The sequence below is a fragment of the Petaurus breviceps genome, unplaced genomic scaffold (assembly GCF_028583685.1).
Source record: "Petaurus breviceps papuanus isolate PSGF00001 unplaced genomic scaffold, PetGlider_PUasm1.0 91133, whole genome shotgun sequence".
Classification (NCBI taxonomy): domain Eukaryota; kingdom Metazoa; phylum Chordata; class Mammalia; order Diprotodontia; family Petauridae; genus Petaurus; species Petaurus breviceps.
Window position 1 is genome coordinate 44,934,344 of NW_027187419.1, and position 22,371 is coordinate 44,956,714.

Below are 22,371 nucleotides of genomic sequence, written 5' to 3' on the forward strand. Positions count from 1 at the left end.
GTCCAGCAAAACTGTCCTTAATATTACTTGAACACAAAACTCTTATCTTCTGATTCTTTACCTTAACACTGGCTGCCTACCATGCTTGAAATACCTCCTTATTTCTGCCTTCCTTTATTCCCTTCAAAACTCAGCACAAATCCCTTCAAACCATTTTATGTTTGATAAAAAACAAAAACAAAAAAACGGAGGTCAGGGGAGAGGAAAAGAAAACTGGATTAGAAGTGAGCAGTCTTGGGTTGGAATTCTGGCTCCGCCCCTAACTGTGTGATCTTGAACAAATCACTTACTGGGGTAAGTGGGTATGTAAGAGGGACCTACTGATGTTTGCTGAGATTTATGCCTCTCCTCTGGTAAAGGAGATGCAGGTGGTCAAGGTGTTGTCATCCTCATCCAGTTTCCTGGAAGATGGGCAGAATAGCAATAAATAACTGGAGGAAATGCCCAGGGAGTTATGGATCTATCAGTCAAATCAACAAGTATTTGTTAAATGACAGACACTGTTCTAGGGCTGGAGATAAAAGTACAAAGAAATGATCCCTACTTAAACCATAGAACCATAAAATCACTAACATTTATTAAGCACCTACTTTGTGTCAGGCATTGTGTTGTGCTGGGGATGTAAAAAGAGGCAAAAGACAGTCCTTCCCTTGAGAAGATTACATTCTAATGGAGGAAACAAGTACATACAAAAATATATACAGAATAAATATAAAGTTAATAAATATGTACATAAACATACTACATGCATACATACATACACATACACACAATAGAGTGCCTTTGTTCCTTTAAAATGCAGCTCAAACGGCATCTTTTTTGTGGAGCCTTTTCTCCACCTCTCCCACCTTATGGGGGCTCCTCCCCCAAATGATCTTGTGTTGAATTACTCTGTGTGTGTGTGTACACAGATGTATACATGTGCATTTATTAACTTTGTATGCTGTATGTATTCACATATACTTGTCACTGCCAATAGGATGTAAGCTCATTGTGATTGCTTCATTCTTTAATATTTATATCCCCAGCTCCTAGATACTAAGTACTAGTTGAGTAATTGACATACATTGTTGTTGTTGTTCGGTCCTGTCCAACTCTTTGAGACCCCATTCAGGGTTTTCTCGGCAAAGACACTACAGTGGTTTACCATTTCCTTCTCTAGCTCATTTTACGGATGAGGAGACTGAGACAAACAAGGTTAAGTGACTTGCCCAGGGTCATACAGCTAGTAAGTGTCCGAGGCTGGACTTGAACTTGGGGAGATGAGTCTTCCTGGCTGCACATCCAGCACTCTAGCTGCTCCTGCTTGTTCTACGTCCCTCTTCCCCAGCTTTCTGATCATTTCCTTCAACTATAGCTGTGCTTTTCTCACTTCATTTGGAAGTTGGATGGGAATGACAATGTGCTGACTGCTCATCTGCTTCTACTTTACTGGTGGAGAATCTCAGCCAGCCTTAGACGAGGCCTCTTAGAGACCCCCTGGGTCCCTAGTTTTCTTTTTGGACTTTATCTTTGTGTGTCTTTGGCAGGTGGGTTCTCCCTGTGTATGCGTGTGTGGGCATGTGCACAGGAGGGCAGTATCTCTCCTCTTAGCTTTGGAAGTGAGTGGAGTTGTTCCATATGTGCTACTGAGCAGAACTGAGTGAGAACTACTAAACCTACCCCTTCTTCCAGGGGGCCGTGGAGAGATTGAGTGATGTAGAAAGAGCTGAGTCGGCTTTCCTATCAATAAAAGGAGGAGGTGGAATCTTTAAAGGGCCCTCCAACTCTTTTAATATAAAATTTAAAATCAGCTTCTGATGTAGAGGGAGACAATTTAGTTATTAATTAAACAGATCTTTACAGTCCAGTGCAGATGCAGAATTCAGGTTCACCCACCTTGAACTCTTGAACTCAGGCTTCAGAGCAGAGAAGCAATATCCCAAGCCTGAGGGATCTGCAGTTCTGCTATGGTGAGCATTCCTGAAACACAGCTTGGCTTCCTACCATCCCATCCTTTCTCTTTGAACCTTTTGGGAGAATATCTTTTTCTCCCTCCTGCGCTTTTCTGTACTACAAAGAACACCAGATGAAGAATGGGGTTTTAGTACTATCCACACAACTTTATTTTCTGAGTAAGGTAAATCACTGGGTAATTTACTGAGCAGATTATTGTTGGAGTCTTGTTTTTCCCATCTGTAAAAATGACGATAATGCTCTTCAAATTGACAAGCATTTGTTAAGGCTTGCCTATGCAAGGCACTGGGGGACTATAAGAATCAAAACCAGTTAGTCTTCTAGAAGCTCAGATGTCTTGCCAAAAACACAGGAGTGTGGTGAATATCAAATGAGATATAATGGATGGAAAAGTGCTCCATACATGTCAGGTCTTTAGTAGTAGTAGTAGTAGTAGTGGTGGTGGTGGTGGTGGTGGTGGCAGTAGTAGTAGTAATTATTGTTGTGGTGGCAGTATTATTTCCAGCGCTAGGGAGCCAGGTCATACTGCCCTAGTGGGTAGCTGGGATTTGTCTAGTGTTCAATGAGATAAGACATTATTTTTGCATCTTTCCATGGATGTGAGGAAATTGCAATATTCAGTGCCACTAGAAATTTCATCCAGTGTCTTGGAAGCCCATCCTGGGCATTTACCTGGACTGCTTTGGTGAGGCTGTCTGGATTACCTGGAGAGGCATGCCAAGTCTGGACACAAGATGCATAGCCCAGTTTATGTGTCAAACTAAGGGCATGTAAAGTCTTAAGAGGCTTCTTGGGGGCAGGAGAGGCAGGAAAGAGCCTCTACTGTAGGACACAGGATCATAGGTTTTGAGCTGGCAGGGGTCCTCAGGTTTGTCAGATCCTCTCTTTGATAGAGGAAGAAACTGAAGCCCCAAGTAAAGTGACTTGCCCAAGACAGTAAGTGACAGAAGCAGGATTCAGACCCAGGCCTTCTGACTCACAGAGAATGGCACCAACCTCAAAGGGTTATCATAGGTATTAGTATTGTCATGTGCTTATTAGCACAGTCCTTGGCACTTGTTGGGCACTTAATAAATGCTTTCTCCCTTTTACCTAATCCATGATTTTTTCCATTGACCTTCCTTGTACCACACATGATGATTTGAGCATATCTAATACTTTCTGACCTTTGCTTTATGAGTCAGTCTGCATCTGCCCTTGCCTCCCAAGTCTGTTTGATTTTGCCTTTGTGAGGGCCCGGGGTAGGTGCCCACAGTCAGTGTCTTTGACATCTGCACGTTTTACTGCATCTCACCATTCTTTCAGATGAGGGCCTCTGGGTATGGATGACTCATGACAGAGTTCTGTACTTCTCAAGCTGAATTCTGTTGGGACAATGGGGTTAAAATCAACACAGTTGTTCTTAAACAGGATAATCAGAACAGCCAGTGTGTTGCCATAAAGCCTTTTTTCCTCTTGGTTTGTTAAATGTTGGCTGGGGTCCACCTCTTCCTACATGGTTTACCTACAATGTAAATATGTGCCCCATTCCAGCTATAGCTGAGAACTTGAATTTCGGAGGGTGAGAAAATTTGTCTCTGAGGATGATACACTCTGTTCTTGTTCTTCTCAGCAAATGAGGACACAGGTCCCTGAAAGAGCTTTGAGATCCTTAGAGAAAATTGTTCAATGACTTCAGGGACAAATCTCTCTTCCACTTTTCTGTGCCCCTTACCCACATTCTTGTCTCTTTGCCCAAACTAGTCTTCAAATTCATTTTAATAAATACTTATGCATCAGGCATTGTGCTAGGTGCTGGGGGCACAAATATAAAAGAGAAACCACCCCTCACCTCAAAGAACTTACATTCTTCTGGGATCTGACACAGTATGTACACGGATAAGTAAGTACAGTGTTATTCGAAGTAATTTCAAAAGAGAGAAAATATTAGTACATAGAGGAATCAGGAAAAGCCTAGCATAGGAGGTATCACTGAGCTGTGCTTTGACGGAAGTTGCAGATTCTGAGGCAAGGAAGGGTACTAGTGTGTTGTAGACATTGGGAATTGGCAGAGGCAGGATATGGAATTTCTTGTGTGGAACTTAGCAAGTAGACCATTTTGACTGTGAAGGAGGGTGTATAAATGGGAGTAGTATGAAATTAAATTGCAGAGGTAGATGGGAGCCAGACTGTGGAGGTTCGTAAATGCCAGGCTGAGGTTTTGTATTCTGTCCTAGAGACAGTAAGAGTCCATTGAAGATTTTTAAGTTAGGGACTGCCATTTAGGTCAGATCTTTGTTTAGAGAACACCTATTTGTTTCTCCTCCCCTCCCCCTTAGTAAATAGTATTTTATTTTTTCCAATGACATGTAAAGACAATTTTTGACATTCATTTTTATATAAAATTTTGAGTTCCAAATTTTCTCCCTCTCCTCTCCTTTCCCTAAGATGGTAAGCAATTGGATATGGGTTACATATGTGCAATCCTGTAAAACATATGTCCATATTAGTCATATTGTGAAAGAAAAAAACAACAAAAGAAAAAAAACATGAAAAAATAAAGAAAATGAAAATAGCATGCTTTGATTTACGTTCAGATTCCATCAGTTCTTTCTCTGGATATGGATAGCATTTTCCATCATGAGTCTTTTGGATTTGTCTTGGATTACTGTATTGCTGAGAAAAGAACTAAGTATATCATAGTTGATCATCGAACATTGTTGCTGATACTGTGTGCACTGTTCTCCTGGGAGAACACCAATTTGGAAACTATGTAGGATCGATTGGAGAGGATAGCGACTGGAATCGAGAAGATTAATCAGGAAGCTATTGTAGTCAGTCAGTAAGCGAACAATCTCATATTAAACACCTATTATATGCCATGTCACTAAACTAAATTCAGGGATGCAAAAAAGGGGCAAAACCATGGTTGACGACTTCAGGGAACTTCTGATGGGGAAGACAAGATGCAAATAGTCATGTATATACAAAATATGTACAGTATAACCTATTAGTAATATGTAATATATAATAAATAAAAGGAGGTATTCTCAGAAGATGACATTAGAAGAGGGTGGAGAATGACATTAGTGGAGGTTTTGGAGAATGACATTAGAGGAGGTTGGAATAGAGGCAGAGGAATCCTTCAGAAGGTGGCGTTTGAGCTGGATCTTAAAGGAAGCCAGGAGGGAGAAGTGGAGGAGAATATTCCAGGCATGGAGGACAGCCAGTGAGAGATCGTGCTGTGTACCAAGGAACAGTAAGAAAGAAGGTCAGTATTGCTGGGCCTAGAAGGGAATCAAGTGTAAGATTAGAAAGGTAGGAAGGAGAGACCAGGTGATGGAGGCAATAGAGAGACACTGGAATTTACTGAGTGGAGAGGGGTGACATGGTCAGAATCTTCACTTTGGCAGCTGAGGAGAGTGAGGGAGAAGCTTGAGGCAGGGAAATCAGATGGCTATTCTGAAAGACTAGGTGACCTATTGAGTTTGAGATATCTACTGTACATTGAGTTCTAGATGTCCAAAAGGCAGATGGCAGTGTGAGAGTTCACAAGAGAGAGTCTGAAGTAAGGTGGAGGCTAGGTGAGTGCAGAGAAGCTCATAAATGTCAGAGATGTGGTAGAACCTAGAATCAGTAAGAATGAGCAATTGTGATAGATAGTTGGGAGGGAGGAAAAGTCAAGGATCTCCAACAGTAGGAATCTGGGTGACTGGGAGGATAAGGGTCACCTCAGCAGAAATTGGAAAGTTTAGAGAGGATTTGGAGGAAAATATGAGTTCTGCTTTGCACATGTTGAGTTTGAGATGCTTACAGTGCATCCAGGTGGAGATGAATAAAGTCTTCTCCCACTCTTAAACACTTTTGCATCCAAAGTTACCAGTGATTTCTTAATTGCCCCATCTGGTAATCTTTTCTCAGGCCTGACTTCTCAACCCATCAGTTGCATTTCAGATTACTAATCACCTTCCTCCTCTCTCTGGGTTTTTATGACTGTTCTCTCTCCTGGTCCTCCTCCCACCTGTTGTATCTCACCCACTCGCTCTCTTCTGCTGGTTCATCATCCTCGTCACACCCTCTCTAACTGTGGGTGTTTGCCAGAGTTCTGCCCTAGGCCCTTTTCTTCCTTTACACTCTCTTTCTTGGTAACCTCTTTGCCTCCCATGGAGCTGCTTCTGTCTAGTTATCTATGCATCGTCTCTCTGCAGATGACTCCCAGATCTGTATTTACTTCTGCAATCTTTCCTTTGAGGTTCAGTCACACATTGCTATTTGTCTGTACATTTCTAACTGGATGTTCCAGAGACATTTTAAAATTAACATGTCCGCAGTGGAACATTCACCCTAAACCCTTCTCTCTACCAAAATACCCTACTGACAGCTAGGTGACACACTGGGCCTGGAGTCAGGAAGATCTAAGTTCAAATCTGACCTCAGATGCTTACTAGCTGAGCAAGCCAATTAACCCTGTTTGCCTCAGTTTTCTCATCTGTAAAATGATCTGGAGAAGAAAGTAGCAAATCTCTTCAGTATCTTTGCTAAGAAAAACCCAAAAGAGATCACAGAGAGTCAGGCATGACTGAAAAACAACCAAACAATATTATTTCTGTCTAAGACACTACAATCCTTCCATTTTCTTAGGTTCATAATCTTGGAATTATCCTAGATTCCTTACTTTCTCTCACCCTGCATGTGCAATCAGTTGCCAAATCTTGGCCGGTTTGACTTTCACCTCTCTCAAATTTCACTCCTTTCCACTCAAACAGGTACTAACTTAGTTCAGGACCTTATCACTTCTAGCCCAGAACATTGCACCAGCCTCCTAATTGGTCTCTCTGTCTCAAGTCTCGCCACTCAAGTCCATCCTATACTCTGCTGTCAAAATAATTTTCCTTAAGCACAGGTCTGTCTGCCTCCTTTACTCAATGCACTTTGTAAACCAAGCAAACTAGCCTTTCTTTCTGTTTATCACACATGACACTCTTATCTCTATGCCTTTGTAAGGACTGTTCCCCATGACTGGCATTTCATTCTTGTCCTGTGCCTCACAGAGTGCTTCTCTTCCTTTAAGATGCAGTGAAGCACCATCTTCTGACCCCTCCATTCCCGCTAACCTCTAATGCATTCTCTCCCTATCTCATATTTAACAAATTTGTGCACATTTTTATTTTTTATCTTTAAATTTTCACTATAAATATTTTTACATGCATTTTTCTGTCCCATTAGGCCGCAAGTCCCTTGTAAGTAGGGAATTGTTTCATTCTTTGTACTTGTATCTCCAAAACATAGCATTGTAATAAATACTTGAATGAACGTGAGGGATGAGAATTCAGAAGAGAGATCAGGGCTGGCTATAGCTATTTGGGAGTCATCTGTTTAGAGATGGCAGTTGAATCCATGGAAAGTGATGAGATCACTGAGAGAGAAGAGATAGAAAATAGGGACTCACAACAGAGTCCAGGGGACACTCAGAGGGTGAGACATGAATGATTAGCCTGCAAAGAAACCTCAGAAGACAGGAGGAGAACCAAGAGTGATTCATGTCCCTAAGACCAAGGGAGGAAAACCTAGGGGATTTGTTAGCCATGCCAAAGGGGTCAGAAGAGTCATGACTGGTGAAGACTGAGGGGAAAAATTGATTTAGCAGTTAAGAGATTGTTGTTGACCTTTGAGAGAGCAATTTCTGTTTGGTGATAGTTATTAATGGCATCTTAATTGTCACATCTGGTGACCTTTTCTCAGCCTTCATCCTTCTTGATCTCTGCAGCTTTGGACACTTATGATCACCCTGTTCTCCTTGACACTTTCTCCTCTCTAGGTTTTTGTAAGCTGATTTCTCCTGCTTTTCTTCCTACTTGTCTGAACTGTGCTTTAGTCTTCTTGTTAGATCCAGGTCATACCCGCTAACTATGGGTGTCCTTGAAAGAAAGGACTGTTTTTTGCCTTTCTTTGTATTCTCAATAAATTGACATTTTCAGTCATTTTCTAAAACTTCCTGATGCCATTTGGGGTTTTCTTGGCAGAGATACTGGAGTGATTTGCCATTTCCTTCTCCATCTCATTTTACAGATGAGGAAGCTGAGGCAAACAGACTTGTCTAGAGTCCCAAAGGCTAGTAAGTGTCTGATGCCGGATTTCCTGATTCCTGGCCCAGCACTCTATCCACTGCACCACCTAATTGCCTTAGAGTTAGATACCTGATCTGGATTCAGATCCTGGCACTGCCACTTATTTCTTGGACAAATCCACTTTACCCCTCTGGGTCTCCATTTTTTCACTTATTAATTTGAGGGGCTTGATTTAGATGATCTTGAAGCTCTCCCAGATTTAAACTAACGGTTCTGTGGTTCTCCTTCCTCCCTTCTAGAATACAAATGGCTTTGAGGAAGGAGTGGAATTCTTGCCAGCCAACAATTCAAGGAAGGTGGAAAAACGCGGACCAAAGCGCTGGATCGTGCTGCTGGCACTGGTGATCTTCTTCATCCTGTTGTCCCTTATGGTTGGAATCTTGGTGTGGCATTTTAATTGTGAGTACAGGAAAAGGTGCTATTAATATACTAATAGGTAGAGGGAGCAGGTCAGTGGGTGGGGGGAGTCAGCCCGAGTGGTGGTCGGATAGGAAGATACTTGTTGGATATGGGTAAGTTATAATTACTTGTCATCTAGACACAAAGATCCCTTTAGGCCACAAATTCACTTAGAAAACCACACATTAATATTATCTATGTTTAATTGTATCTTTATTTATTAAATATTTTCCAATTACATTTTAATCTGGTTTGGGCTTCACTTGGAGTCACATGTTTGATACCTCTGGTCTAGGGTTCCATCCTTCTTGGATTCTTCTGGACTCCGGAGTCTAAGCTAGGAGACCCTAGAGAGTTGGTGTAATACAATAAGGGGTGAGACATAGGCTCATTGCTTTGCCCCATCTCCTGGCATTGCCTACACTGGGGGCAAATGTCCTAGGACCCAAGTTCTTAGAGCCAAAACTGAAAGGGACTTTAAAGTCCATCTACCCTAGCCCCCTTATTTTATAATGATGGTGGGACCGTGATGGAGGGAGAGTCTAAGATAGTGGACTGGTGGAAGGCACAGCTTCCATCTTCTCAATTTGTTTTACTTTCCTTGGTTCCTTTTAGCTCAGAATGCACGGGTGCAGAAAATCTTCAATGGCTACCTGAGGATTACAAATGAGAACTTTATAGATGCCTATGAGAATTCCAACTCCACAGAATTTCTACACCTGGCCAGCAAGGTTAAGGAAGCGGTAAGCCACCTCTTCCAGATTGAAACTCTCCAGGCAAGGAGCCATGGCTGCCTTGCCTCTATGTCTTTATTTCTGTTAATGACACTGGAGCTGAGTATTGTTCTGTCAAGAACATAGGCTGGGAAGGTGTCTGAGAATAGATATAGGGTTCCTGGGTGTGGTGGGTATGAAATGCAGGGCATCTGCAAGTGGGGTCTTGCTGTGACCTTTCTCTTTTATTCCATTTTTTTGTTCATCTTGTGCTCCTTGGCAGTTAAAGTTTTTATACAACGGAATCCCTGCCCTTGGGCCCTTCTACAAGGAATCTGGAGTAATAGCTTTCAGGTAAGGTTAAGAGGATCAAAAGGGAGAAAGCAAAGAGCTTCTTTACTTGGGAGGCATCTGCCCCTTCTGTAAAAGGAGTGGGGTGGTGGGAGTCATCCAGAATTCCCCTTTAGGTGACCTGAGGACAATTGGCAATATGGGTTTTATGAGCCATAGGGGGAGCCCTTACCATTATTCTCATTTGGAGATACACGTGGGTCATTCTGAACCTGAATTAGCCCTAGGTTGGGTTCTGGTATGGCGCCTGAGCCAATGCCAGACGGCTAGAGCCCGAGGGGAACAAGGAAATAACCTTCTACACAGGGGCACAGTGGGAAGAGCTCCAGACTTGGATTCAGAACACCTGAGTTCAGATTTGATCTCTGACCTTTCTCAGCCATGCTGCTGTGGGCAGAGTCACTTCCCTTCACTCAGAGTCTGATGTAAAGATGGCTGAAAAGAAAGCACTTTGTAAACTTTGAAGCTCTACATGAATGCAAGTGACTGTTACTACTCAATAAAGCCCAATTAAAGAGAACCTAGAATATTAACAGTAATAATAATAGGTGACATTTACTGAGCCTCATAAGGTTTGCAAAATTCTTTATCTCATTTAATCTTCACAACAGTCCTATGAGATAGACATTGCTGTTATCATCCTCGGTTTACCAGTAAGAAAACCAAGACAGAGAGGTTAAGTAACATGCCCATGGTCATCTAGCTAGTAAATGTTTGGGGTACAATTCAAACCCAGGTCTTCCTGAGTCCACGTCTGAGGCTCTCTCCGCTGCCACACTTTCTTAGGGGCATAGACACCCTTCCTGTCCAGAGAGCTGGGCAGAAAGGATAGGAGGTTCTAAATCAGGGCATGAGCTGAGGGTATATTTATGATCCGAATTTGGGTGGGTCCAGAGCCCATCTATGTGAGTAAGGACCCTTCCCCTATTCCCTGCAGACACAGACTTTAATTCTAGTGACTTCGCTCTGTTGATTACTCTCAATTTATCCTGTATACATCTTGATTGTGCATCGGTGTTCACATGTCTTCCTCATCAGACTGTGAGCTCCTTGAGAGAAGGGGCTGTGCTTTGCCCTTCTTTGTTTCCCCAGTGTATATAGCCCAATGCCTGGCACATAGTGGGTGCTTAATTGACAGACAGACCTATTTTCCATCCTTCTCTCTTTTCAGTGAGGGCAGTGTCATTGCCTACTACTGGTCAGAATTCAGAGTCCCCCAATATATGGTAGAAGAAGTTGAGCGAGCCATATCAAAAGAATATGTCCTGTCACTACCTCCCAGGTCTCGGTCCATGCAGTTCTTCAACGTGGATTCAATTGTGGCTTTCCGTGAGTTCTGGGCTTAGAGGTGAATGGATGAACCAGAGTGAATGCGGCAAGGAAGAAAGAAGGAAGGACTAGAAGGAGGGGTGGGGAAAAGACAAGGGGCTGAGTCCGAGCTGGCAGGTTATGATCTGTCCTTCAAGGGTCAGTCTGTAGAATCCTTTTTATTTTTTAGTAGAATAGACAGATCCAGCAGTCTTGCATTGGAGATCTGAGTTCTTGGTTTATTGACAGAGCTCCTCCCTTTGGGGTAATGAGGAAGCTGGAGAGAAGGAAATAACACAGACCCCGTAAATAGTCTGATCTTTCTCTTTCTTTCTTAGCCACTGATGCCAGGACGTTACAGACAACACGAGATAGTAAGTAATAGTGCCTGGAATGTTTTCCCTCTTCTTTCCCTCTCCCTGGTTTCCCCGGCATCTTCAGGTCTCAGCTAAAATCTCACCTTCTTTTCTCAACCCTCTTTAATGCTAGCGCCTTCCCTCTACTGATTATCTCCAGTTTATTCTGTATTTATCTTGTTTGTACATGGTCGTTTTCCTGTTGTTTCCTTATACATGAGTTTTTTTTTTCCTTATAAATGTGAGTTTCTTGAGGGCAGACATCAATTTTGCCTTTCTTTGTGTCTCCAGAATTTAGTACAGTGCCTGGCAAATAGATTGTTGATTAGATACTGATTTCTCTTGCTGGGGAAAATGGCAGGTATATGTTCAAAGCCTAGTGGTGACTGTTAGTAACTCCCTGTCACCTCTTCAATTCTCAGGGGTGAAAACTCATTTCATGTTCCTGTGTCTAGGATGGTGTCATCCTTAAGGCACAATCTATGAGATGATGCTACACAGAGTAGCTCCATAAGCCCCCAGACGATAAATACTTGTGGATTTCTCCCTAGTCCACTAATCATTTGCCCTCACAGAATTAGAGGATTTCATAGAGGTTGTATAATCTAGACTCTGCACAGTGATCCCCTTTATAACGCCCCCCCCCCCCCCCCGAAAGGGATTGCTCAGCATTTGCTTGAAGACATCCAATGATAGGCAACCATCTTCCTCCCAAGGAAACCCATTCTACTTATGGATCATTCTTACTGTTTGGAAATCTTTCCTTCTGTCAGGTTTACTGAAATCCACATTTTTGTATCTTGTACCGGTTGTTCTTAGTTAAATTTTTCAAGATAGCTACCACATACACCTTGGATCTCTTCTCTTCCAGACTGAATATTTATAATTCTAGTTATCCTTCTGTGGCATGGTCTTTAGTTCTCACTCCACCATGGTTGCACTTGTCTAGACTTGCTTTTGTTTGCACATCTTACTTCCTAAAATGTGGCGCCAAGAACCAGACCCATAACTTCAGATGTGGTCTGACCAGGGTGAAGAGAATAGCTGGGATGATCGTTTCCCTCAGTGCATCAGCTTTATTTGGGCTGCTTTGTGATTCATAGTGAACTTGCACTTCACTAAACCTTTTCATATAAGCTGTTGGCCAGCTGTACTTCCCCATTTTGCACAGCTGATTGAACTCAAATGTAGGTCTTTGCATTGGTGATTATTAAATTTCATCACATTGGATTTGGATATTCTTAGCTGTCATTTTGGGTCCCAGTTCTCTTGTTCAGCATGTAATGGACCTTCCTAGCTCTGTGACATCTGTCAGTTTGATAAGTGTAGTAACTATGCTTTTATCCAAAGTACTAATAAAAGTCTTAAGCAAGACAACTCCCAGGACAGATCCTTGTGGGATTTTGTAGGACATCTTCCCTCTCCAGTCACTTAGATCCATTAATCACTGATCTGTGGGCATATTCATTGAAACAGTTCAGAATTTATGTAACTATGCTAATGTCTAGCACACATCTATCTGTCTTGTCCACAAGCTCCTCAAGAGAGACTGTTAAATGCTGTTCTAAGATACCAGTGCATGATGTTTAGGGCTTTTCACTGATAGCCTAATCTAGAAACTTTGTGGTGTGGTCTGTTCTTGATGCAGTTATGTTGGTTCCTAGGGGTCACTGTTGCCATTTCTCAGTGCTCATACCCCATCTCTTTAATAATATTTTCTAGAATTGTGGAAGTAATTGAAGTCAAGCTCACTAGCCTCTAGTTTAAAGACTCTTTTCTTGTGCTTTTTTTTTTGTTTTTGTTTTGAGTGGGGGTATTAGGGGAAACTTACTGTCTCCAGATCTGTTTTTCCAGAGATCATTGATAGAGGCTCAGCATTTATATTTGCTGGTTCTTTCAGTGCCCTCAGATGTAGCTAACCTGGTGATGAACTTATTAAGACAGTTGCTCTCTTAGCATCTCCTCAGTCATCTTTGATTTCAGTCCTTAATTAGCTATTTCCATCCTAATCCAATCCCTGGGGGGTGGGGGTGGGAAGGGGGAACTAAAAGCAAAGTAAGTATCAAGTAATTTTGCAATCTTTATTGTCCATAATCAATGACCTATCTACAAATGCAATGGTCTTAGTCACTTGCTTGGTCTTTCTTCATCACCAAGTATTACTTTTCTAAAAAGTAGCCTTTCTTATCGTTCTTAATATTTATTCATTGACAACTTCAACTCATCCTGGGTGTTAACATTTTTTATTCTATTCTTATAGTACATCTTCCTCTTATCTATTCATCCATGGCTATTTATAGTTGCTACATAGGATTGCATATTTAAAGCTGGAAGGGACCTTTCAGTCTAGCTGCTTCATTTTACTGAAGGGGACTTGGGACCCACAGAAGTTAAGCAATTTGAACACAGTACTCTGACTCCAAATCCAGTATTCTTTTCATTGTATCACATTCCACCCCTCATATTAATATTTACATATTTTACTTGCTTTCTTTTATGAATATATTCCTTTCCCCACTCAGAGAGTCATCTTCTGTAATAAAAAAGGAAAGAGGAAAAAAGCAAAACTACCCAACACATCATTGTGGCTGACAGTTTCTGCTGTATATTCCATACCCTTCTGCAAAGGAAGGAGAGTAGGGGAATTTTTCCAACCAGAGCCAGACTTGTTTGTTATAATTTAAATAGCAGCCAGTATGTTTTCTGCTTTTTTCCATGTTTATTATTGTGTTCATTGTGTATGTTTTCCTGGTTCTGCTCATTTCATTCTACATCAGTGTATATGTCTTTCTATGTTTCTCTGAACTTTTCATATTCATTGTTTATTATAGTGTGGTAATGTTCCTTCACATTCATTCACCACAATTTGTTTGGCCAATTCCCAGTCAGTAAGCATCTACTTTGTTTTTGGTTCTTTATTTCTCCAGAAGTACTGCTATGTATATTTTGATGTAGTCAGAATACTGCTGTCTTCTATACATGTTTTTTTTTTTTAAACTAAGTTGGCCATTGAGTTCCCTGTGCATCCACATTGATTCCCTTAAGATTGCTACACTTTGTTTCTCAATGGAGTTGCCAAATTTTGTCATTTCTACCCACAAACATTTTTTTACCTCTATTTCTTTTTCTCTACTCATATAGCCAGCATCTTGGCTCACCCTTAATAGTCTCTCCTGAATTATTACAGTGAGTTCTTAATTTCTTTCCCTGACTCAAAGTCTCTCTACACGTTAATCCATTCTCCACAAAGCTATTAAAGGTGATTTTCTCATAGCACAGGTCTGACTATGTCTCTCCCTTTTTAGCAAATACCAATGGCTATATATTGATATAAATTTTGATATAAATCAATTTGATATCAATATAAAAATATCGATATAAATCAATTTGATATCAATATAAAATATTGATATAAATTTCTAGGATTAAAGATAAACTTTCTTTGGTTTTTAAATTCTTTCACAGTCTGTAGTTTACCTTAATTTTTTTTCTTTCATGAATTTTTTGTATTATATTTTGTATTGTTTAAAAAATTATCTTCAGTTCCAAATTATCTCTCTCACTCTCAAGAGGTAAGAAATATGATGCTCACTATACATATGAAGTTGTACAAAACATTTTCACATTAGCCATATTGTGAAAAAAAAAGCAAGACTAGCAAAGAGAAAAACATGCTTCAGTCTGTACCCAGAATTCATTAGTTCCATGACTGGGGGTGGATAGCATTTTTCATCTTGAATCCTTTGGAATTATCATGGATTATTGTATTAGTCAGAGTTGCTAAGTCTTTCACAGTTAATTATTGTTACAATATTGCTGTTACTGGGTACATTGTTCCCTGGTTATTCTCATTTCATTTTGCATCAGTTCATCTAAGTCTCCTCAGGTTTTTCTGAACCTCTCTCCCTCTTCATTTTTTACAGCGCAATAGTATTCCATTGCATTCATATATCATAACTTGTTCATCCATCCTAAATTTATGGGCATCTTCTCAGTTTCCAATTCTTTGCCACCACAAAAGGAGCTGCTGCAATAAATAGTTTTGTACATAGTTCATGACTTTAAAATTTTATTTTATATTATGAAAATAAAAAACTAAGCATTTCTTTTTTGAACTTCTATTCAGTTAACAAGTATTTATTTTATCTCTCTCACCTCCACCCCAAATAAAACAAAAAATGAAAACCTTTTAACAAATATTCATAGTCAAGCAAAACAAATCCCCACATTGACTGGGTCCATAAACATATGTCTAATCTGCACCTTGAATCTATCACCTCTGTCAGAAGTAAGGAGTGTCATGGTTCATCATCTGTCTTCTGTAATTATGGTTGTTCACTACATTGATTAGAGTTCTTTTTTAAAAAAAAATTCTTTTTCAATAAGCAAAAATTTCTTTTCTCTTCCGTTTCCCTCCATTCAAAAAAGAAAAGCAAAACCCATGTAACAGATATGAAAAATTAAAGCAAATTCCTGTCTATAGGAAGTCTAAAAATGTATGTCCAAGTTTAGAAACATATGTCTCTTTCTGTACCTTGAGCTCATCATCTTTCTGTCAGGAGGTAGGTAGGATGCCTCATTATCAGTCCTTTGAAATTGTGGTTGGTCACTGAATTGCATTGATCAGAGTTCCTAAGTCTTTCAAAGTAAATACAAATATTTCACTGTACAAAGAACAGGAAAGAGAATTATTTTCTTGTAAAATATATAAAATTTAACGGGATAGTAATCAAAATGTTCAGTTTGTGTCCCCTTTTACATATTTCATCTTCTTGGGGCATTGAAAAATGTCTATTTGATGCCCTTTCTTTTTTTTTCTACCATGTATGTCAGTACCCACTAATTCACCCTCTTCTCCAAATAGAAGCCCTCTCTTATAACAAATTTATATAGTCAAGCAAGAATACCAGCACATTGCCCATGTCTGAGAATTCAAGTCTCCTTTTGTAACTCTAATTTATAAGCTTTTGGCCAGGAGGTGGGAGGAATATTTCATCATCAGTCTTTTGAAGTTATGATTATTTGGTTGTTCCTTTGATCAGAGTTCTGAAGTCTTTTAAAGTTGTTTTCCCTCACATCATTGTTGTGCCAATCTACCTTTCTAGCAATCTTATTATATGTTACCCACTTTCCCATCAGACCTACCTTCTTGCCGTTCCTCATGTGAGACCCTCTGTCTCCCATCTCCCCAGCACATAATGCCCTTTCTCTTCACCATTGCCCCTTAGAATCTTGTTTCTTTCAAAACTCAGATCATATTCTTTTATCATTAAACTTTTCTTGATTTATGTCATGTCTACCAGTTGCTAGTGTCCTCTCCCATTACCCTATATTTATTTTGTACATATTATACACATTTTCATTATATCTCAAGTCTCTCTGTCTGTCCCTGTCTCAGTCTCTGTCCCTGATTCCTCTCTTCTCTTCCACCTCCTCTTCTCCTCCTCCTCCTCATTCTTCTTCTTCTTCTTTTCTCTCTGCCTCCATCACCTCTTTCTCTCTCCCTTTTTATTTATTGTTCCCTCCCAATTCCTTCATTTTTAATTCTCTTCTATGCAGACAGTTGCAGCTTTTCCCTTCATGCCCGTTCTGGTGAGGTGACCCGCTTCACCACCCCAGGATTCCCAGATAGCCCCTATCCAGCACGTGCCCGCTGCCAGTGGGCTCTGCGTGGAGATGCTGACATGGTGCTGAGCCTTACCTTCCAAAGTTTTGATGTCGCAGCCTGTGATGATGATGGGAGTGATGTGGTCATGGTATATGACTCCCTGAGCCCTGTGGAGCCTCGAGCTGTGGTACAGTGAGTATGCTGGGGCTGAGCCCCTTGCCATACTTTGAGGAAAAGGAAACAAACAGACTGATTCTGCAAAGACAATGGGGTATCATAAGGAGAGTCAATCGGAAAATGACAAGATGTAACTATCACACTAGCAGGCATTTATATGCCACTTTAAGGGCTACAAAGAACTTTGCACATGGCCTCTCATTTGCTGTGTTGAGACAGTATTTGCAGGGTAAGCTTGAGGCATTGGTCTTGTAGTGTAGAACCTCATGTCATTGCTTTTAGCTAAAGGCCATTCTATCACTTCTTTTTTTTTTTCCCGCTTTTTGGAGGGCAGTTGGGGTTAAGTGATTTGCCCAAAGTCACATGGCTAGTAAGTGTGTCAAGTGTCTGAGGCCAGATTTGAACTCAGGTTCTGCTGACTCCAGAGTTGGTGCTGTATTCACTGAGCCACCTAGCCGCCCCCATTCTATCACTTCTAATGCAAGAGCTTTTTTTTTTTTTAAGGCAATCAGGTTTAAGTGACTTGCCCAGGGTCACGTAGCTAGTAAGTGTCTGAGGCCAATTTAGAACTTAGGTCCTCCTGACTCCAGGGCCGATGCTCTATCCACTGTATCATTTAGTTACTCCTAAGCTCTTAACCTGGGGTCTGTGAACTTTTGTTTTGCTTTGTTTTGAAAACTTTTTAAATATGATTGCTTTCCTTTGCAGTCCTTTGTATTTTATTTAAAAACATTATTTTGAGGATTCTGTAGGCTTCACCTAACTGCCAAAAGGGTCCAAGATACCCCAAAAGTTAAGAACCCCTGGTCTAAAGCAAGGAACAGGTACAGTGTTTGGAGTAAGTTACAGAATAATGTTCTGAGTATTCAGACATGAAACAGAATTTCAGAAGCGATTTCATCAGTGGGCTCCTCAAACCAAGCCATCACCCCAGCTCAGTCGTCAGCCCCAGGGATGGAGCGCTGGCTGTGTGCAGGGGTGTGGCTCAGGGGTCTTGTTCTGAAATGTTGGCGCTTGGAGTCAGGGTTGCCATCCAGTTTGAGATTGGGAAGGGCACAAGGGGTGGTTCACCTGCATCTTCTTCCCTCAAGTTCTCCCTGCTTCCCCTCTCGCAGGCTGTGTGGCACTTACCCACCCTCCTACAACCTGACCTTCCTCTCCTCTCAGAATGTCATGCTTGTCACGCTCATCACCAACACTGTCCGGCGCCACCCTGGTTTTAAGGCTGTGTTTTTCCAGTTGCCCAAGATGACTGGTAAGGAAAGGGTTTGGAGTGGTGGTGATACTGGTGGTGAGAGGGGAATGGGGTAGGCAGCTGGGTGGCACAAAGGATAGATTGTGGGGCCTGGAGTCAGGAAGACTTGACTTCTAATTTGACCTTAGACACTTAACTAACTGGGTAACCCTGGGTGAGTCCCTTAACCCAGTTTGCCTCAGTTTCCTCTTCGGTAAAATGAACTGGAAAAGGAAATGGCAAACCACTCCAGTATCTCTGCCAAGAAAACCCCAAAAGGGGTCATGAAGAGTCAGACATAACTGAGACAACTAAACAATCCCCTAGAGTGGGGATTCCTGCCTTTTTGTGTGTCATGGACCCTGCTGGCTAGTGAAGTCTCTGGCCCCCTCCTCCTGATAATGTTTTTAAATTCATAAAACAAAATACATAGGATTACAAAGGAAACCAACTATTAAAATATAAGATATTATATTTGTATTAACACAAAAATATTAAGTTCAGGGGTCTCCAATTAAGAACTCCTTCCCTAGAAGATGCTGCTGCTGCCCACATAGGACATGCTTAACAACAGAGCACAGATGATTTCTGTACAGACCTCTCTGCTCTCTCTCATCTATCTTCCACATGGCTGCTAAATTAATATTCTTAAAAAAAACATTCCTCACCATATATTCCTCCCCTGCTCAAGAAGCTGCAGTGACTCCCTATTGTAACTGGGATAAAGTATGAACTGCTTTGTGTAGCATTTAAAGCTTTTGAAATCTGGCTTCCCAGATTGTGACACAAAAAATTATCTTCCCTGACTGTGGGACCAGACTAATTTCACATGACTTCTCATCATATACTGTCTGGTCCTGCTTGGATGGGACTACTTGCTGTTCCTTATACACAGCTCACTAGTCCTGTTCTCTGTGCCTTTGCATGAACTGTCTAAGGAACCATAAAATAATGACGTCAGGGTTCCATAAAATGTAGAGGTCAGGGGTCTAGGGGTACGCGAGACCCCAAAATACCAATACACCGGGTCCTGCTGAATGAATTCGATGCAAGTCTTCTCTTGCTCCACATCCCTAGACTAGATTCTCCCACCTCAGCCTCGTGGAGTCTCGAGCTCCCTTCTTCCAGGCTCAGCCCAGGTTCTGTCTCCTGTGTGAGGTCTTTCTTGACACTCCCACTTGTTTGTGCCTTCCTCCCTCAAAATGACTGAGTTTACTAGTAGATTTTGTTTGGACTTTTTGTACAGATGTTCTCTTTCCCTTCTTCCCCAGTAGAATGTGAGCCCCTGGAGGGCAGAGTCTATTTTTTTTGTCTTTATAACCCAACTCCTAACATAGTGCCCAGCATATAGTAGACTCTTAATAAATGCTTACTGAATAAAAATACTTACTGAATTCAGTCGAAACCCTTGGTAGCCAGGATGCTTGGGAAAGTGGAGGCTGGAGGGCCACCTAAGGGGCAGCTAAGGGATGATTTGGAATAGGTAATACTGGAGCCTCTAGGGCAGGGGTCTTTAACCTGAGGTCTGTGAGCTTTTTAAATTTTTTTTAAATTTTAAATTTTTTGCTTTTTGGAGGGTAATTGGGGTTAAGTGACTTGCCCAAGGTCACATGTCTATTTTTTGTGTTAAGTGTCTGAGGCCGGATCTGAACCCAGGTCCTCCTGACTCCAGGGCCGGTGCTCTATTCACTGTGCCACCTAGCCACCCCCTGTGAGCTTTTTTAAGGAAATAACTGTATTTTACTCTAATCGTATTTGTAATAATGTGTCTCTTATGTGTTTCAAGACCATTATTCTGACATGGGCTTTAGCAGGCTGTCAGAGGGGTCCATGACACAAAAAAGTTAAGAACTCCAGCCTAGGGACGTTGTTCTTTATCTCTGCTGACTATGAGGCTGAATCAGCAGCTTGGGTTTAGAGGACCGCCTTAAAGGAAGCCAGTGAAGGCCATGGTATTTCCAGCCACCACACAGAATTTTCAGGTCCTCAGATCATTGCTCTTCCTCTAACCCCAGATATCAGAAGAAAAAAAATAATACAATGTCTTTGGCTTCTCACCCAGAAGAATCCATTTGATCTGTCTCTTTTGATGCTTCCCGCCTAAACACCTTGACCCTGGATCCCTCATGCTGCTTCTCATGTTTTTTGACTTTCAGAATGTGGAGGTCACCTCACTGGAGTTCAGGGGACATTCAATACCCCCTACTACCCAGGCCACTACCCTCCCAGTATAGACTGCACGTGGGACATTGAGGTAGGAACTGGGTGTGTCTGATTATGGAGTTAGTAGAATAAGGAAGGAGAGAAGGAAGAAGGGAAGGAAGGGAAAAGTCTGCATGTTGTTAGGGACCTTGAGAGGGCTACAGGAGACTGTGGGTGTCTTCTAGGCAGTACTGATCTCCTGATCATTCTAGTGTCTTTCTTCTCTAACAGCCCTCCAGTGGTGGAAATGCTAACCTCCCTTAGCAGGGGTTGTCTCACCCTTGCAGTTAGGAAATCCTGCTACACATCTAACCTATTACCTTTCTGCTGCAATTGAAGCCAAGGGATGGTAAACTTGGTCAGAATCAAAAGACCTGGCCTTCCAAGTTTCTGCTGCTTCTTAGGTCTGTGACCATGGACAAATCACATAATCTCTTTGACCCTCAGGTTCCTCATATGTTACACAGGGATAATCTTATTTGTACTGCCTGTATCTCAGGGTCATTGTAAGGAAAGGACTTTGGGAACTTGAAAGCATTATATGGGATGGCCCCAAATTTTAGTGTTCTTCTGAGCTGCTTAAGATATTAAAGCTTAGATTGCACTGAAGTCTTTGGGCCACCAAATCTGAATCTGAATTGTTATTATTCATATTTTCAATTTCGTTGGTGCTACCAATATTGGGGGAAATGTCAGGGGAAGGAAATGATAGGTAATGAAGAATTGGAAGAAGGAAATTATAAAATTTAGATCCTTTTTTAGGAGCAGGGGTGGTAAGAGAGGGACTTTCCTTCCTAAGACCTTGGGATAGAGGGTGAAGGGAAACAGTTGCTGAGTATCACCTCCCTTTTCAGGTCCCCCGTGACAAAAATGTCAAGATACGTTTCAATATCTTCTATCTGGTGGAACCCCACAAAACCCTGGCTACCTGCACCAAGGACTATGTGGAAATCAATGGGGAAAAGTAAGTGTTCTGGGGGAATAGGGAGGAACCTGAGAATTCTCAGAGATGCTTTCTACCTAGAATCATCTGTGGTGGAGGAGAGGGGGAAGCCTTGCTCTCACTTGTGTGGCTACATCCTCAACCTCCCCCTAGGGCCCAGTTTTGTCCCCTCCTCAGGGGTCTCTGTGAACTCTGGCTATTCAATGGGGATTTTCCCAGCCTGCTTTGTGGACTCCATCCCACCCTACTTCCTGGCCCCATAACCCTTTCCCTCCATTTGGCTGGCATTCAGTAATGGCCACAGCAGTGTGCATACTAGCATTCCTCTTCTGTCCCCTCCAGGTTTTGTGGGGAGAAGCCACAGTTTGTCGTGTCCAGTAACAGTAACAAGATCACCGTCCGTTTCCACTCAGATGAGTCCTATACTGACACGGGTTTCTTTGCTGAGTACCTCTCCTATGACTCTCATGACCGTGAGTAAAGAAGGGGGTGGCTTTGGAAAGTTAACCTGTTTGGAAATTGGCCCGAGATGAGCTTTCTACTTTTTCCATATTTGTAAAACACTTTATAGCCCTTATCTTATTTGATCCCTACAGTGATCTGGTGTGGTAAGGAAGGCAGGCACATTTATCCCCATTTCACAGATGAGAAAGGTCGAGTGACTTGAGGCCCAGAAAGGTCAAGTGATTTACTTAAGGTAGCAAGTGACCTAATCAGGATTAGAACTAGGATCTCCTGATGCCCAGTCTGGTGCTCTTTCTAATTTGTCATGGGGCCTCTTTGTGGGACCAAGCCATTGAAATCACTTTCAAAGAGGTTTCACTAGAATTCTCTGGTCTGCATCCACTAGTGTTCAGGGCTCTCTCTTGTTATAGTCCTTGCCCTTAGATACTGAGTAGGGGGTTTTCAGAAATCCACTCAGTTGATGGGAGGAGTTTTATATTTGAAGCAGGTGGTCCTTACTTTGAGCCTTTCCAGCCTTGCTGGCCTTGGGGTGAAATGGAAGGTGTTTCCCAT

The 22,371-nt window shown here is 41.7% G+C and overlaps 1 protein-coding gene across 1 annotated transcript in view; it reads left to right on the forward strand.

The window, feature by feature from the left end:
- Positions 1 to 22,371, forward strand: part of ST14 (ST14 transmembrane serine protease matriptase) — a 69,718-nt gene that overhangs the window by 36,059 nt on the left and 11,288 nt on the right. Inside the window, exons 2-11 of the mRNA XM_069080462.1 lie at positions 8,303 to 8,462; positions 9,078 to 9,205; positions 9,459 to 9,529; positions 10,698 to 10,855; positions 11,173 to 11,208; positions 16,750 to 16,990; positions 18,091 to 18,230; positions 20,366 to 20,463; positions 21,266 to 21,375; positions 21,697 to 21,827. Coding sequence (XP_068936563.1) covers positions 8,303 to 8,462; positions 9,078 to 9,205; positions 9,459 to 9,529; positions 10,698 to 10,855; positions 11,173 to 11,208; positions 16,750 to 16,990; positions 18,091 to 18,230; positions 20,366 to 20,463; positions 21,266 to 21,375; positions 21,697 to 21,827 — 1,273 coding nt within the window. The remainder of the gene's footprint in view (positions 1 to 8,302; positions 8,463 to 9,077; positions 9,206 to 9,458; positions 9,530 to 10,697; positions 10,856 to 11,172; positions 11,209 to 16,749; positions 16,991 to 18,090; positions 18,231 to 20,365; positions 20,464 to 21,265; positions 21,376 to 21,696; positions 21,828 to 22,371) is intronic.